This window comes from Cololabis saira, chromosome 19, assembly GCF_033807715.1.
Source record: "Cololabis saira isolate AMF1-May2022 chromosome 19, fColSai1.1, whole genome shotgun sequence".
Classification (NCBI taxonomy): domain Eukaryota; kingdom Metazoa; phylum Chordata; class Actinopteri; order Beloniformes; family Belonidae; genus Cololabis; species Cololabis saira.
The window spans coordinates 20670881-20684949 of record NC_084605.1 but is presented as its reverse complement, the minus strand read 5'-3'; the positions used below and the strand labels follow the sequence as shown (position 1 = coordinate 20684949).

Genomic DNA, 14069 nt, shown 5'->3' with positions numbered 1-14069 from the left:
TGCCATGGGTGCATATAGTTATCCCAGAATCCAGTGCTGGGGGGGGGAATTAGTCTCACTCTGAGCAATATTTTCCAGCCAGCAACACTTGTACGATCATTTTGTGAAATGTTTGGCCTCCATTGTCCCGTGCCTGATGGGAGCCGTGGCCGCTACGGTCTCCTGTTGATGTTCAGCCCGCTTGGGCTGCACAGGCCTTACAGTAAATGTAAACCGATCTGCTCAGGGTGGATTCTTTCAGCGCTCTTCACTCAGCATTTCTCGTCGCAGCACCGTGCCAAGCCCACATTTAGAGGCATAGTCAGTTTTTTAGGAATGTGGATCTATGGCTGGCACGGGCCTCAGATGCTTTGTGGGTGTAAGGGGGGATGTCTGCGTCCAATTAGCCCGAACAAAGCTGTGGTTGTCCGGCTTCACTCAGAAGAAAGGCAGGAACCTTTGGATGAAAGGAGGGAAACGTTAGGAACTGCATCGGGCTTGAAGTTTGTGACCACTGAATGCGTCAAAATAATCATGTATCGGCCGTGTTAGAGCATTAACGGCGGACATGCGAAGGTGATACGGGTGGTCTGAAACCTGAGCCCGAGGGTTAGATGTTTTACTTTCTCAGGGATCAAACATGCACCGCACAACGTTAACTTTTCCAACCTCAAATTGACCCACAAGAATTGTCAACAGCCTCCAGCTCGACATGGATGAATGAGTCACTCTGAGCTCGTTTTCTCTTTAACCAGTTCCTTTACCCAGTCCTGCCGGGCCTTCTGGACTGCAACCCGTTCAGGGAGAGTCCCCACGCGCCGGGGCCGGGCGACGGCGCTCGGGTCCTGGGTGGCAGCGGGCTGCAGGTCCCCGGGGAGATCCAGCAGGTGGTGGAGGTCCTGAACCGAACCTGGACGCTGCTGTCCGACTGTCACGTCCACCAGGAGATCTCCTCCCAGCTCATCGGCTACCTCTTCTACTTCATCAATGCATCGCTCTTCAACTCGTTCATGGAAAGAGGTACCAACACCAGAGCACGCTCAGATCCATCCAGGTGTACATAGCCGTCCTGAATCACTTTTTAAAGTGTTGCTCCTTTAATGGTATCAGTATCAGTAATTAAAGGTGGTATGTGGCACCTTTTTCCACAGATTAATACAGTTATGTGTATTCTAACAGAGGCGTCTGTGACATTTAGTGGTCAAAACACCCCAAATATCGCTCTTTAAGCTTCTGTTGTATCCCGTATAAGCTTCTTTCAGATCGGCGGTATTTCTGCGCCTGTCGCTTTAAGAGCAAATGTTGCTCTTCCTGCCCGCACTGAAAACTGTATTAATGGTTCTTTAGCCCCATAACGTCAGAAAAGCTATGAAATTCAGATAAATATGAAATAAAAATTCCTGCTAGTGTTCAGAACGCTGACTATATCTGTCAATCCAGCAACTCCCGCCTAGGAATCTGACTTTCCAAGCAGTTTCACGATGAATCAGTTGAATCCATGTTCGTAAAAATGCTTAAAGCTGCAATCGGGACCAGAGTTATTATAGTTAATGGAAACTAATATAACTCTGGTCCAGACCTTCCAAAAGATCCAGTCACTGGCTAGAAAATTTGAACCTGTACAAAGTTCATGCCCCTTCCAACCTCTCCGCAACAACTCTGCACGTTCATCTGAGCTTTAGTGCACAAGCACGATTAAATAAGGTTACTTTGTTTTATAAATAATAAACCTCATACAACCACTTCCCACCTTGTCTTAGTCAGGCGGTGGTGTGTGAATCAGGGGGGCAGTTGTCTGGAGCGTGTGTGCGACTCTGAGTGACATTCGGTAAACACGCCCACTGACTCTGACTGGGGGGTAGAGACTTAAAAAACTGCATCACAAGCTGCAGGTGGTGTCAAAAGAGGAAGATTTGCTGTCAAACCATCAGAAACAATTTGGTTATTTCAGTAAATACGGCGTACGAACTGCAGCTTTAAGGTGCAGCTGCGCGTGCAACTGTCCGAATCGCATTAAGATGTGTAACATTGACGGCACAAGACCTACGTCAAAGGAAGGTCAGTGGGTCATCCAGCTTCTTTCATCTCAACTTTTGCAAGACCAGTAAAATGAAACTGGTACCACGTTGAATCCATCGTGGATTAAATTCAGATGTGCTTTGCCTGTAAGTTTGGTTTCAGTTGAGACGGGCTTTCCAGAGAGATCTACCACTTTTATTCTTAACTCCAGCGCAGAGTCCTGCCCCTCTTCATCTGCTGCTTCATTGGCTCCACTGACTTAAAAGACAACTATTAATTACTTCTTAGAGTACTTTAACCTCATCAATCCCACTACGACCTGCACATAAACGTGTATATTCTCAGGTGTTCCTGTCGGCTCATACACTAATGTCACTTTTCCACTAGCACCTACTCAGCTCTACTCATCTCAACTCAGCTCGACTCGACTCGGCCTGGTTTCTTTTCCATAACAATTCAGCACCTGGAGCAGAAGTAGGAGGTTGGAGTGAAGCTGCTGTGACGTATTTGATTGTGTATCTAAACAAAGAAGACAACAACACTAAAGATGTAGAACCTGGAGGAGATGATGTATGAGCTGCTGGGTCTGTGGCTTGTGTTCAATATCAAGTTAAAAAATGGGAGTGAGAGAAGCTTCAAGCTGCAACGCTTTTTCATTTTTTTTTTTTTCTCTGCGCTGATGCAAAGTCAGCTGGGAGCAGCTATGAAGTGACAGAGCTCCTGTTAGATCTTGTCCTTCCATATCGCCTGTCTAGATCCCTTTTTAATTCTCTCCTCAGCCACCAGGTTTAAGAACATCTGCACCTCAGAGATGGATCATGAAACAGACTTTTGCGCTGCCATTGATGGTGGAATAAAATGAACAAGAAGCCGTCAGAGTGGCTCTTTCGCTGATTTCCACATCCTGACTCAGACGTCTGACTCCAACCCCCCGGCCAATCAGTGGCCTGTAGTGTGATGACGTCAGATACAGCCGACTCAGCCGCTTAGAACCTCGACAGAGTAGTTACAGAAAAAGTATCTACTCGGCACGTTAGACCCCTAGTGGAAAAGAACCAAACTGAGTGGAGGAGAGGCCGAGCCGGGCTGAGTAGGTGCTAGTGGAAAAGCGCCAATAGTCATGTCTCATCTTCAGAGAGGTCCTGTACAGGCATGACGGTGGTGGAAAGTTCTGCACACTTGTCTGCTTTGTAATTTCTCTGAATGTGAAGGGTGAGCAGGAAAACACAAGCAGCTCTGTTTGCGTTGCCCCTCAAATCTGATGACAACCCGAACTCTGCAGCAGGTTCAGCCTGACAGCCTGAGTGGTGATGCTGAGCAGATAACTCTTTTACAGGGACGATCTTCTCTTCATGTGCACACAGGCTCAGAGCCGGCGTTTTACCACTGGTCCAGAGGCGTGCGGATGCGGGCCAATCTGGACATGCTGCTGGACTGGGCCCACGCCGCCGGACTGGGAGAGCTGGCCTTGGAGCACACACACACTCTCTCCTCGGCTATCAATCTGCTGGCTACACCTAGAAAGAAGTTACTGAAGGTAAAAATAACAAAGAAAACCCTCACAGACACACGCCCCACGTCTTGAAGCAAGTTTAAATCAGCTCCAGACATGTCACAGGCAGACTGATACGATCTATGAAGAGTGAGGCGAAGAGAAAGGATTATGCTTGTCTAACTTGTCCGTTTTATTCCACCAGGGACCCTGACTTTTTACTTCAGCCTCACCCTGACTTTTATTTTGAAAAACAGTTTAATACAGTTAATACATCTGCAGCTGATATTGTCGATATCGATATGTAATTCTGTCATTTTTATATTTCTGTGCATAGCTTTCTGTTGGGAAATAGTTGCTAAAAAAAGTGTCATGAATGCGGTGGATAGGACCCAGATGCAGGAGGCAGGAGTTCCAAAAAAAACTTGTTTTATTAACTTAAACAAAACCCAAAGTGCTGCTGAGCAGGATTGCAAAAAATCTGAATTGCACAAAACCAGAACGAAAACATGGAGGGATGAAACAGTACGGACCAGCAGGGAGCTGAAAGGGAAAGACAAGACCAGATATACACAGAAGGGTTGACGGGAAACAGGTGAAGACAATCAGGGCAGATGGGAACCAGGGAAGTCAAGACAGAAATTTGAATTTTGAATTTGAATTTGAATTTGAATTTTTATTCACACTCACACATGTGAATTGGTCTCCTGGAGAAGCTATCAAAAGCTTATGGTAGGAGCCAATGAACATACATACAGTAGGCAGGAATACATACATACACTTGCACTTAATACACACTTAACACAACAAAACAACATGCACATTATACTAGACTACCACTTACATGCAACATATCACATTACAAACACTTAACATGAAACATTTTGTGATCCCGGAGTGTACGTTTATATATATGAGCTTACCAATTGATTCTTTAACTGCCGTTTAAATATGGAGATGGACTGTGACTTTTTAAGGTTATCATTCAGCTCATTCCAAATCTGTGGTCCCCGACACACAACACTCATACTTGTTCCCACAAGTTTACGTTTTTTCCCTATAATGAGGTGTTTGTGTCTAGTTTTGTGGGTGTGCTGGGGAACGGAGATTGGGATGAGTTGAGTTAGTCTGGGATTCAAACCTGAGACCACCTGATATATTGTACACGCATTATGGAAGTAGTTATATTCTTTGAGTCGAAGAATACCATAGTGGGCAAACCGATGTCGAGTAGGTGAGTTAAATTCAGTCCAAGAGATGGCACGGATAATTTTTTCTGTAAAACTTCTAATTTTTTTAGATGACTGGGGTAAGTATTACACCAAATAATATTGCAGTAATTTAAATGAGGTTCAAACAAAGTTTTATAAAGAGTGAGGGCAGAGCGTGGAAGCAGGTGTCTCAGTTTAAAAAACAGACCGACATATTTAGATAATTTTTCCACAAGGGGATCTATATGACATTTAAAATTTAGACAGTCATCAATGAGGACCCCAAGGAACTTTGTAGAGTTTACTCTCTTTATTTCTTCATCATTTATTACGATCTGAAAGGCCAAATTTTCCATATATATTCGTTTTTTATTGAAACAAAATAATATATAATTTGTTTTCTTAATATTAAGAGAGAGTTTATTTACTTTAAACCAAATGTCCACTTTAGAGAGCTCATTATTAAGGAGGTCTTGGAGTTCATGAATGTTATTATGTGATATAAAAAGGTTTGTATCATCAGCAAAAATGATTTTTTGGAAGACGTTTGAGCAGTTGACCAGATCATTTGTATAAATAATAAAGAGTAAGTAAATGAAACACAAAGACACGGGTTTCAAAATAAAACAGGAACTAAACAACCAAACCATGACAAAAAGTATATATATATATGTATAGAGGTAAACTGTTGCCTTATAGTAGTACTTGGACTTGTATGGAGCAGGACTGGGGGGGGGGTATTTTAAGTTTATCATCTCCTGCATTTGAGTCCTTTGTTCATTTTAACACCCAGTCTGTTTGTTTACAAACCCAGAGCTACGAATTCTGTAGAGAAACAGGATAGAAATCCCAGACTCCTCAACCCTACCTTTTAAAAGAGGTCTGATTGAGTAAACACAGGGCTCATGCTTGAAATTAGCAGATGGGTCCTAAACGGTTCCAGTATTGTGGGATCCAACCGAGAACCTGTATGAACCACATATGAGGCTGTGGGCAAACAAGAGGGGAAACTTCCACTAAAGAACAGTGGGCTTCATATAAAGCCATGTTGGATCCCACCTCATAGCCAGGTAGATCCCAGCCGTGAGGACAAGCACAGGCAGGACTGCCGTGGAAACGCAAACAAGTGCTCCTCGGGTTAATGTGAACCAGTAAAACGTGTTTGTGTGTCCGAGCAGACGTCGTGGGCTTCCCTGCGCTCTGACTTCCCTGCCCTGAGTCCGGCCCAGCTGAACCACCTGCTGAGTCTGTACAGTCCCGCTTCCCCCTGCAGACACACCTGGTCTCCGTCGGCGCAGGATCTGGCAGCGGCACGGGAAACTGGTGAGAGGAAGGCGTCCCATCGATGTGACGAGGTTTACCTGTAATTCTGTGTAATTTAGCCAGATGCCTTCCTTCCTCCAGCCGATATCCTGGAGAGCTTTGACACCCACCACCCGCTGGTGCTTCCCGATGACGGTTACCGGCTTCAGCTGAGGAGTCCACTTACAGAGTCGGCTCTGATGGAGCAGCTGCACAAGCTCAAGGAGTTTATTTCCACAATTTCTGACTCCCAGTTAAAAGTTGCAGCTGCTAAGAAGCTCCAGGTAAAAATAAAATCTATACTTTATTGTAATGGTTTTTGTTATAGAAAAGTAAAAAGTGATGGAAAATAGCATGAATGCAAATTTTACTGCCACCATTTTTACACTATTTTTCAGTAAAATAGTTTGCTGCCACATCAAGCAGAGTACAGCATGCCGCAATGACGATCCTGTCATTCTCATCTTGTAACACGTCCATCCCATCAGGGAAAAACAGAATCTATTGATTGTTAAACTTGGTAATTGAGAACATTCAACTAGTCAGCCAATGACAGAACATCGCATCAGTTTGGGTTAAATAACAAATTCAACGCTGCTGAAAAAACACTTTTTTTCTCCGGCACAAGGCATGATGGGCGAATAAAATAAACTTGCCGACCTTTTTCCTTCCTGGTGATGTTCCCATCGCTCTGGGACAGAGCTCGTCAGATCACATGACCATTTTCTACTGCGGTCTTTGTCCCTCCTACCAAATTTATGTCTCTTTTGTCCGTTACCTTGGCCGGTACTTGGCTTTCCCAAGACCACATAGCTGTTTACTACCGGTACTTTAAAGAAATCCTTGCACACTTTCACTCCTAAACATCGTGGAGCTCTAATGCTGAACTTCTTCTGCGAGATTTCACCAAACAAATCATGTCTGGACCCATTTTGATTGGATTTTCCTGCCAGTAATCTCTGTCTGTGTGGCCCACTGATGGACTGGTGACCTGTTGGTGCCCCCATCTTTAGCTGAACCCCACCACCCGTACAACTGAAGGAGGTTTAACAAATGAATGAAAGGGTGGTCATTCACAATTCCTTTTTTTTTCATAACCACATTTCTTTGTTTAAAAAATAAGTTCTCCGTCATCCTTCCATGTTCAAATATTGTGTTGGACAGTTCTTAAGCCAGTTCTAATAGTTTCAGCGCTCTCTTTAGTTGTTTGTTTACTTTACGTACACCACTAATTTGACCCCCCGATAATGGAGTAGCTTCTTTTCCTTGACCACGGGATCAGGCTTTTCTGAGGGATGAGACCGCATACTTTGGGGTTAAATAACATATCCAACACTGCAGCACTATTCCACTGGGAGGCTTTTGCCTTCGTGCACATTTAAAACCGGCTGGTGGTTATATATTCTGGCCGGGTTTATAAATGTTAATCAGTCCACACTTGTACAGTGACTTTACGATGATTTCACGTCTTGACCAAAGATATCGAAGCCCACCAACTCACCAACTCTGCCCGCTCCGTTATGGTGAGCTAAACTTACCCTGTTGGCTCTACGTTTATATTTAGAGCACAGACGTCTCGTCTAAGTGAATGAATGGATTCTCCACGATTCAGATTCAGACCACTTTATTAATCCCTTCAGGAGGTTTGAGTTTATTTTATTTATAACAGGGACAACAATACATATTAATGAACATATACATGTAAATATGCAAGATTATAGCCAACGGCTAATTTTCATCTTTAGTCCCTTCGGCAGGTTAATGTCAACAACATAAAATAATAAAATCAATAAAACAACAGTAACGACAAGTAGAACAGTTAGCTTCCATGGCCAGTAGGCAGGAGGAGCAAATACAAGAGAGAAAGCGTGTCCTTAAAAACACAATAGGTCAGAAAAGGAAAAGAAAAGCAAAAACAGTGAAAAGTATAGTGGATCATGAAACATACAGGCCAAGGGTCAGGGGACCATACGAGTTTCAGTAATATTAAATGCTAAAATTAGGTATCAAAGGGCTGATTAAAGTGCAGAGTGCTGAAGTGTTAAAGTGTTAGGTGCGTAATTATATTGCAGATTGCCCGATTGCACAGTAAATATAAAGTGCTATTTTAAATGCACAATACTCAGTACATATTACATTGATTAAATACCAGCAAATACAGTTTTATGGTACTGGGAGTACCCATTTTAGGAATATAAAGTGCATCTTGCCTTGCACATAGCCCTAATACTTAAAAAGTCAATGAAGATATAAAAAATAGCGAAAATATTAATGGAGGAAGAGGGAGTTGTAGTAATGATAATAGAGCAGTGATGTTTATGTATGTACTCAGTAGAAGTTGCAGATGGTACCCCAACAATTAGCTGACATTAAACAAATATACATTGAGCAGGTCAATTTCAAGTCAATTTCCCTCGGGGAAAATCGACTTCTCCATCTCACTCACTCACTGTCATATACAAAAACCAAGAAAGGAGAAATAAAACACCCCAGAAACCAACACCCATATAAAAGATAAAAAGATAATTACATAGAAAGTTATTGCACAAAGTTATTACACAACGTTATTGCACTGTCTTGGTTATTGCACAGAATAACCGATGACTTCAGTGATGAATCTTCAGAGTCTAATGGACGCTGTCCTCCAGGTGGATGCTGCTCAGACGAACATCCTTCAGGACTCCAGCTGGGAAGCCTTCAACAGATCACCAGAAGAGCTGACTTTCTCTCAGGCTGCCATCCCAAGCTGCTTGTCTCCCTCCACCAGCACCCCTCGTAACCTCACCCCCCGCCTGGATGAACTCAGCTACGGAGATGTGCATATTTTGACTCAAAAGCTGATGAATCTGGAGCTGCAGAGCAGACAGACGGAGACCAGCAACTCCAAGAGGTCGGCTCTGGAGCCCTCCTGCCTCCTGACTCCCCCCAACACTCCACACATGCTGGACGCCCTGGACCTGCTGAAGGCCGACCAGAACAAGCTGCTGAAGGATGAGATACTTCCCCAGTCCTCTGCTCTGGATCCGCTAAGTGAAGGTACAGTAGGACGTTTCTGTACATCGGCCCAGATTTACTTTCCCAGAAAAATGAACGTGTGGTTTCAGATCATAAATAGTGTAGAAGGGAGTAGTAAATAATTCTGCATGATTTATTTAAATTACACCCCCTGCTCATAATCGCTAGCATTTGTGTTACTGCAAACTGTGGCTTTGTGACAGAAGAGCAACAGTTAATCTCCTTCTTCTTCTTTATTTTCTCTGCAGATGGGTTAGTGTTTGAATGTCTGGCTGCGCTGAAGGCAGACCGCTTAAACACAGACCACAGCAACGTGAGCAGGCTGGTGGAGCTGAAGGAGGAAGAGGAGGAGCTGGACGAGGAAGAGGAGGCAGATTACAGCAGTGAGGAGGTTTTTAGCTTGGAGCTGGAACGAGGCAAAAGAGGGCTGGGTCTCGCTCTGGTGGACACACGGGTGAGTAAATGTAACCTTTGTTGAGCCCTAATGAGCAACAGCAGCTACTGAAGTTATACACACACACACACACATATACACACACACAAAGCCAGCCTGTATGTCCTTGCATACAAATCCTTGCTATTAAAGGGGACATTGTTGCGTTCCTCCATCAATTAAGGTCTTAATTAGATGTTTAATCGCTATAACACCGAAACAGAGACAGTAGCTGGTTTGAGGGGTTGAAGTGAACCGTTCTACTCAACACTTCTCTTTAAAACTATACATTTAGACATAAGCTATACTTTTTGATCCTTGAAGCAAAATACATGTTAAGACGGAGCATACAGCTCAACATCCATCCAACATTTGTATGTGGGGCCGTCTGAGATATAAATAGGCTTAAAATGGGGCCCGATGTGGGATTGTTCATACCTCCATCTAGATGGGTGCTGAATGGCCACGGGTCCAAAATGGGTCTATATATGTCCCACTTACGCATATAAGTGAAACCAAGTGGTCACTTCACAGATGTCCACATTTGTTCCAAATGTTGGATGGGATTGAGTACCCTCAAGAGGGAAAAATATTTGATTTTCAGTTATTTATAGTTACCTCATCTGGGGTTGAGCTACGCTACATTTCAATGTTGCTTAACATGGAGCCCAAGTTATTTTTTTTTATTTTATTTTTTACCTTGTCTGCACGGCCCATGTGTAGCTTACTAGCTTAAGCTTTTTGTGGCAGTAATTATGTGTACAACACAACATGTGCACTGACACACACCACAGGAGACATTTCACTCTCTTAGAGTTGATACACGTAAACAAACTTTAGTTTTCCTGTGGAAAAAGGAATTCAATCTTAAAATAAAAAATGAATTATGAAAGCTTTGCGAAAGCTTTAGCAATAATCCGTCACACGTGAGGAAACTCTTGTGAGTGAAGCACAACTCTTCACACTAGAACACCAAATGTCACCCATGAAGCCGACTGACACGACTGTCATCCTGTGTAAGGCTCTGGATGTGACTGTATATAGTTTGGTATGGCTCCGGCGGGCATTCATTAGTGAAATATTTACGACTCTGCAGCATGTACCGGGATCCAAGCTGCTAACGATGAGTTTAAACCCCACGTCTTCTACAATGACAAACGGCTGATGATCAAGACCTATGAATCCATTACCTTATGATGTAGTTCTTTCTTTTTCTTGCTGTTGTTTATAGGTCTCTGATACGTTCAGCTGAGTTAGTGCCGGTGCTTCACGCCCCTGCCTTAGTGGCAGCAAACTTTGTAAACTCAATATACTCCTTGATGTGATAAACTTTCAAATGTCTTATCAGCTTCGTTTTGTTGAAATTCATTTTTAACATTCCTCTTCAGGATATCTCCTTTGCACACAACTTACAAACTGCAAATTTGTTGTCCTTTTCGAACATTGTAAAACTCCCATACCGGCGACGCCATTTTCCGTGTTGTTGCTCTGTAGAGACTGCCACGCCCCCTTAGGACATCTCGGTCTGACATGTGGGAATGCACGCAGGGGTGACGGTTTGATGTTGTAAACGTCATCAGATCGGCTGCTTTGAACTATTATTTTGAGAACTCCGATCAAAACTGATAAGGGCAGTATCAGCCGATACAGATCGGTGGCCGATCGATCGGTGCATCTCTAACGACAACACTCCTGGATGAGGAGGACCTCTGGAACGTTTTCAGGCCCTATATCTTTCCAGATCTATCAGGCTCCTGCTTTGTTGTGTTTAGAGGGACATCAAGAAACTTTTATCCTGCGGTTTTAGTCAGGTAGCGGTGCGGCTTACAAAGTAAAACTAAATCTTTAATTTCTTATTCTTGATCTCGTCAAACATTGCATTAAGTGTTGGCGGGCTTGATCTGCGATGTAATGAAACCCATCGTATGTGGACGCTGCAATAAGGGCATATTGTTAGACCTAAGTGGACACAAACAAAGTTATTTGGGTTTATGAGTTAATAGTTACATCAAACACCCAAATCTATCTTCTCAAGCTGAGAAGTTTTTTTATTTTTTTTTAATTGCATCAGATTTATGGACTTTTTATGACCTGGTGTTTCAGGACACGTCCCTGAAGGTGAAGGGCATCTTCATCAGCACGGTGCTCCCTGATTCTCCTGCAGCCCGGTGTAAGAAACTGGTGCCGGGAGACAGGATCCTGGCCGTTAACGGAGTCAGCCTGCTGGGGCTGGATTACCAGAGGTATGAACTCCACAACGCCTCACGTCTCCGTCCCGCCGCGGTTGTGATGAACACCTTCATTAACAACCCACATCTGTCCCTTCTTTGCCTCTGACAGTGGAAGGGAGCTGATCCAGTCGTCGGGCGCCAGACCCAGGCTGCTGCTGGCCCGCTCTCACCTGCACCACTACACAGACTGAATCACATTTCTAACGTCAGCTCTGATCTTGTTGGATATTAAATTCAAAGATATGGACGGCAATTTAGGACAAAAATGCACTATGAATGAGCAGTGTTTTTTAAAGGTTCAGCGTAGTTTTGCAGCTTTTTATTTGACATGAATTAATGATTGTAATTACTGATGTGTATGTGAGATGCTGTTTTGTAATGTACGAGGTATTTGGATGTCAAAATGAAAAGAACCACCTTGAAAATATTGAAAACCTGTTGGATTTGGTTGGATTGTTGTTTGATTGGAATTTGGGCTTAAATACTCTGGTGGGGCTTCTCGACCAAAGCGGTTCTGGTGCTAATTGGGTGCTAGAGCTGGACTTGGCACCAGTTCTTTGCTTTTCGACTTGGAATGCTATGCTGGTACCAGAACCCTGCTGGGTCAGAGGCCTAAACCGCTTCATCGTGGGGGGGCGTGACCATTGTAACCAACCAAAACATATTTCAGACTCATGTTCTGAGTTTCCTGCCTCCACTATAGTGATGTGATCAGGGATGTAGGGTCCCGGCTCTGTGGTCCGGCCAGGTCTCCAGACCAGTTCTAAGTAGCTCCGGCACCAGTCCAGCTCCAGCACAGATTTGGTCGAAAGGCTTCTTCCCGAGTACAAATTATCAGTCTGGTCTTTTAAATCCTCGATGCAACCACTTTCAACAGCAGCAGTGGAAGGAGCACGGGAGGAAGATATCCAGATGCAAGAACATGCATGTTGGGATTGGCAGCATGTACAAACACGTGAATGGCTCATGGGAGAAGAATGGATGACGACTCAGTGACGAGCGCCAGAGCAGCTGACCCGACGTTTAAAACTGTAAAGTTGTTCCCTGGTTGTTTCAGTGTTATTTTTGATTATTATGTTATGGATGCATTGACTGGATGTGTGTTACATGTTGAACCATAAACACACGCCGTCACGTTTTTGCTGGCTCTGGGATGTTGCTTTTTTTTGTTTCTTTTGGACATGAAACTCATTCAGCATGTGGGGTTAAATGCACTGAAGTTGACTATTGACAGCAAACATAAATAACTTGCTGTCTATCTATCTATCTATCTATCTATCTATCTATCTATCTATCTATCTATCTATCTATCTATCTATCTATCTATCTATCTATCTATCTATCTATCTATCTATCTATCTATCTATCTATCTATCTATCTATCTATCTATCTATCTATCTATCTATCTAGATACATACATACATACATACATACATTATATATATATATATATATATATATATATATATATATATATACATACATACATGCATGCATATATACAGTGGTATTTCAAGATTTTCTTGAAAAATCATTGGTTGTTCGGATCAGCAGTTTCAGTTGAATACAGTATATCATATAGCAGACAAAAACTGTGATATTTGAGAACTGAAATGAAGTTTATAGGATTTGCAGAAAGTGTGCAATAACTACTTTAAAAAAAAGGCATGTGCAGAAATTTGGGCACCCTTGATGTTTTATTGATTTGAATGTGCGTCGTTCAACTATTCAGCACATTTTGCACAAGGAGATGTATATGGGAGAGTAATGCAGCAGAAGCCTTTTCTGTGCACATGCCACAAACAGAGTGAAGGAATGCTAAAGCACATTTGGACAAACCAGCTTCATTTTGGAATAAGGTGCTGAGGACTGATGAAACTAAAATTGAGTTATTTGGACATAACAAGGGGCGGTATGCATGGTGGAAGAAGAACACAGCTTTCCAAGACAAACACATGCCACCCACAGTAACATTTAGTGGTGGTTCCTTGTGCTGTGGGGCCGTGTGGCCGGTGCAGGCACTGGCAATCTTGTAGCAGTTGAAGGTCACATGGATTCCAGTCAGTATCAGCAGATTCCTGTTAACAATGTTCAGGAATCAGAGAAAAGTTCAAGTTGCGCCAGGGCTGGATACTTCAACAATACAACGACCCTGCTCAAATTCTACAAAAGCATTCATGAGTGAAAATCTGTGATGTGTTTTAAAGCGGGCTGTCCGTGCTCGGAAACCATCAAACCTGACTGAACTGGAGATGTTTTGTATAGAAAAATGATGAATACAGACCCTCATTGGAAGCTACAGGAAGCGTTTAGAGGCTGTTATTTCTGCAGAAGGGGATCTACTAAATATTGATGTCCCAAACTTATGCACCTGCCTACTTTTGTC

General features: G+C 43.2%; 1 protein-coding gene across 1 annotated transcript in view; it reads left to right on the top strand.

The window, feature by feature from the left end:
* The window catches only part of radil2b (Ras association and DIL domains 2b), a 40128-nt gene extending 28255 nt beyond the window's left edge, over window positions 1–11873 (top strand). The window contains exons 11-18 of the mRNA XM_061708115.1: window positions 735–999; window positions 3363–3535; window positions 5880–6024; window positions 6106–6287; window positions 8652–9039; window positions 9267–9472; window positions 11555–11694; window positions 11792–11873. Coding sequence (XP_061564099.1) covers window positions 735–999; window positions 3363–3535; window positions 5880–6024; window positions 6106–6287; window positions 8652–9039; window positions 9267–9472; window positions 11555–11694; window positions 11792–11873 — 1581 coding nt within the window. The remainder of the gene's footprint in view (window positions 1–734; window positions 1000–3362; window positions 3536–5879; window positions 6025–6105; window positions 6288–8651; window positions 9040–9266; window positions 9473–11554; window positions 11695–11791) is intronic.
* The last annotated feature ends 2196 nt before the right edge of the window (window positions 11874–14069 follow it).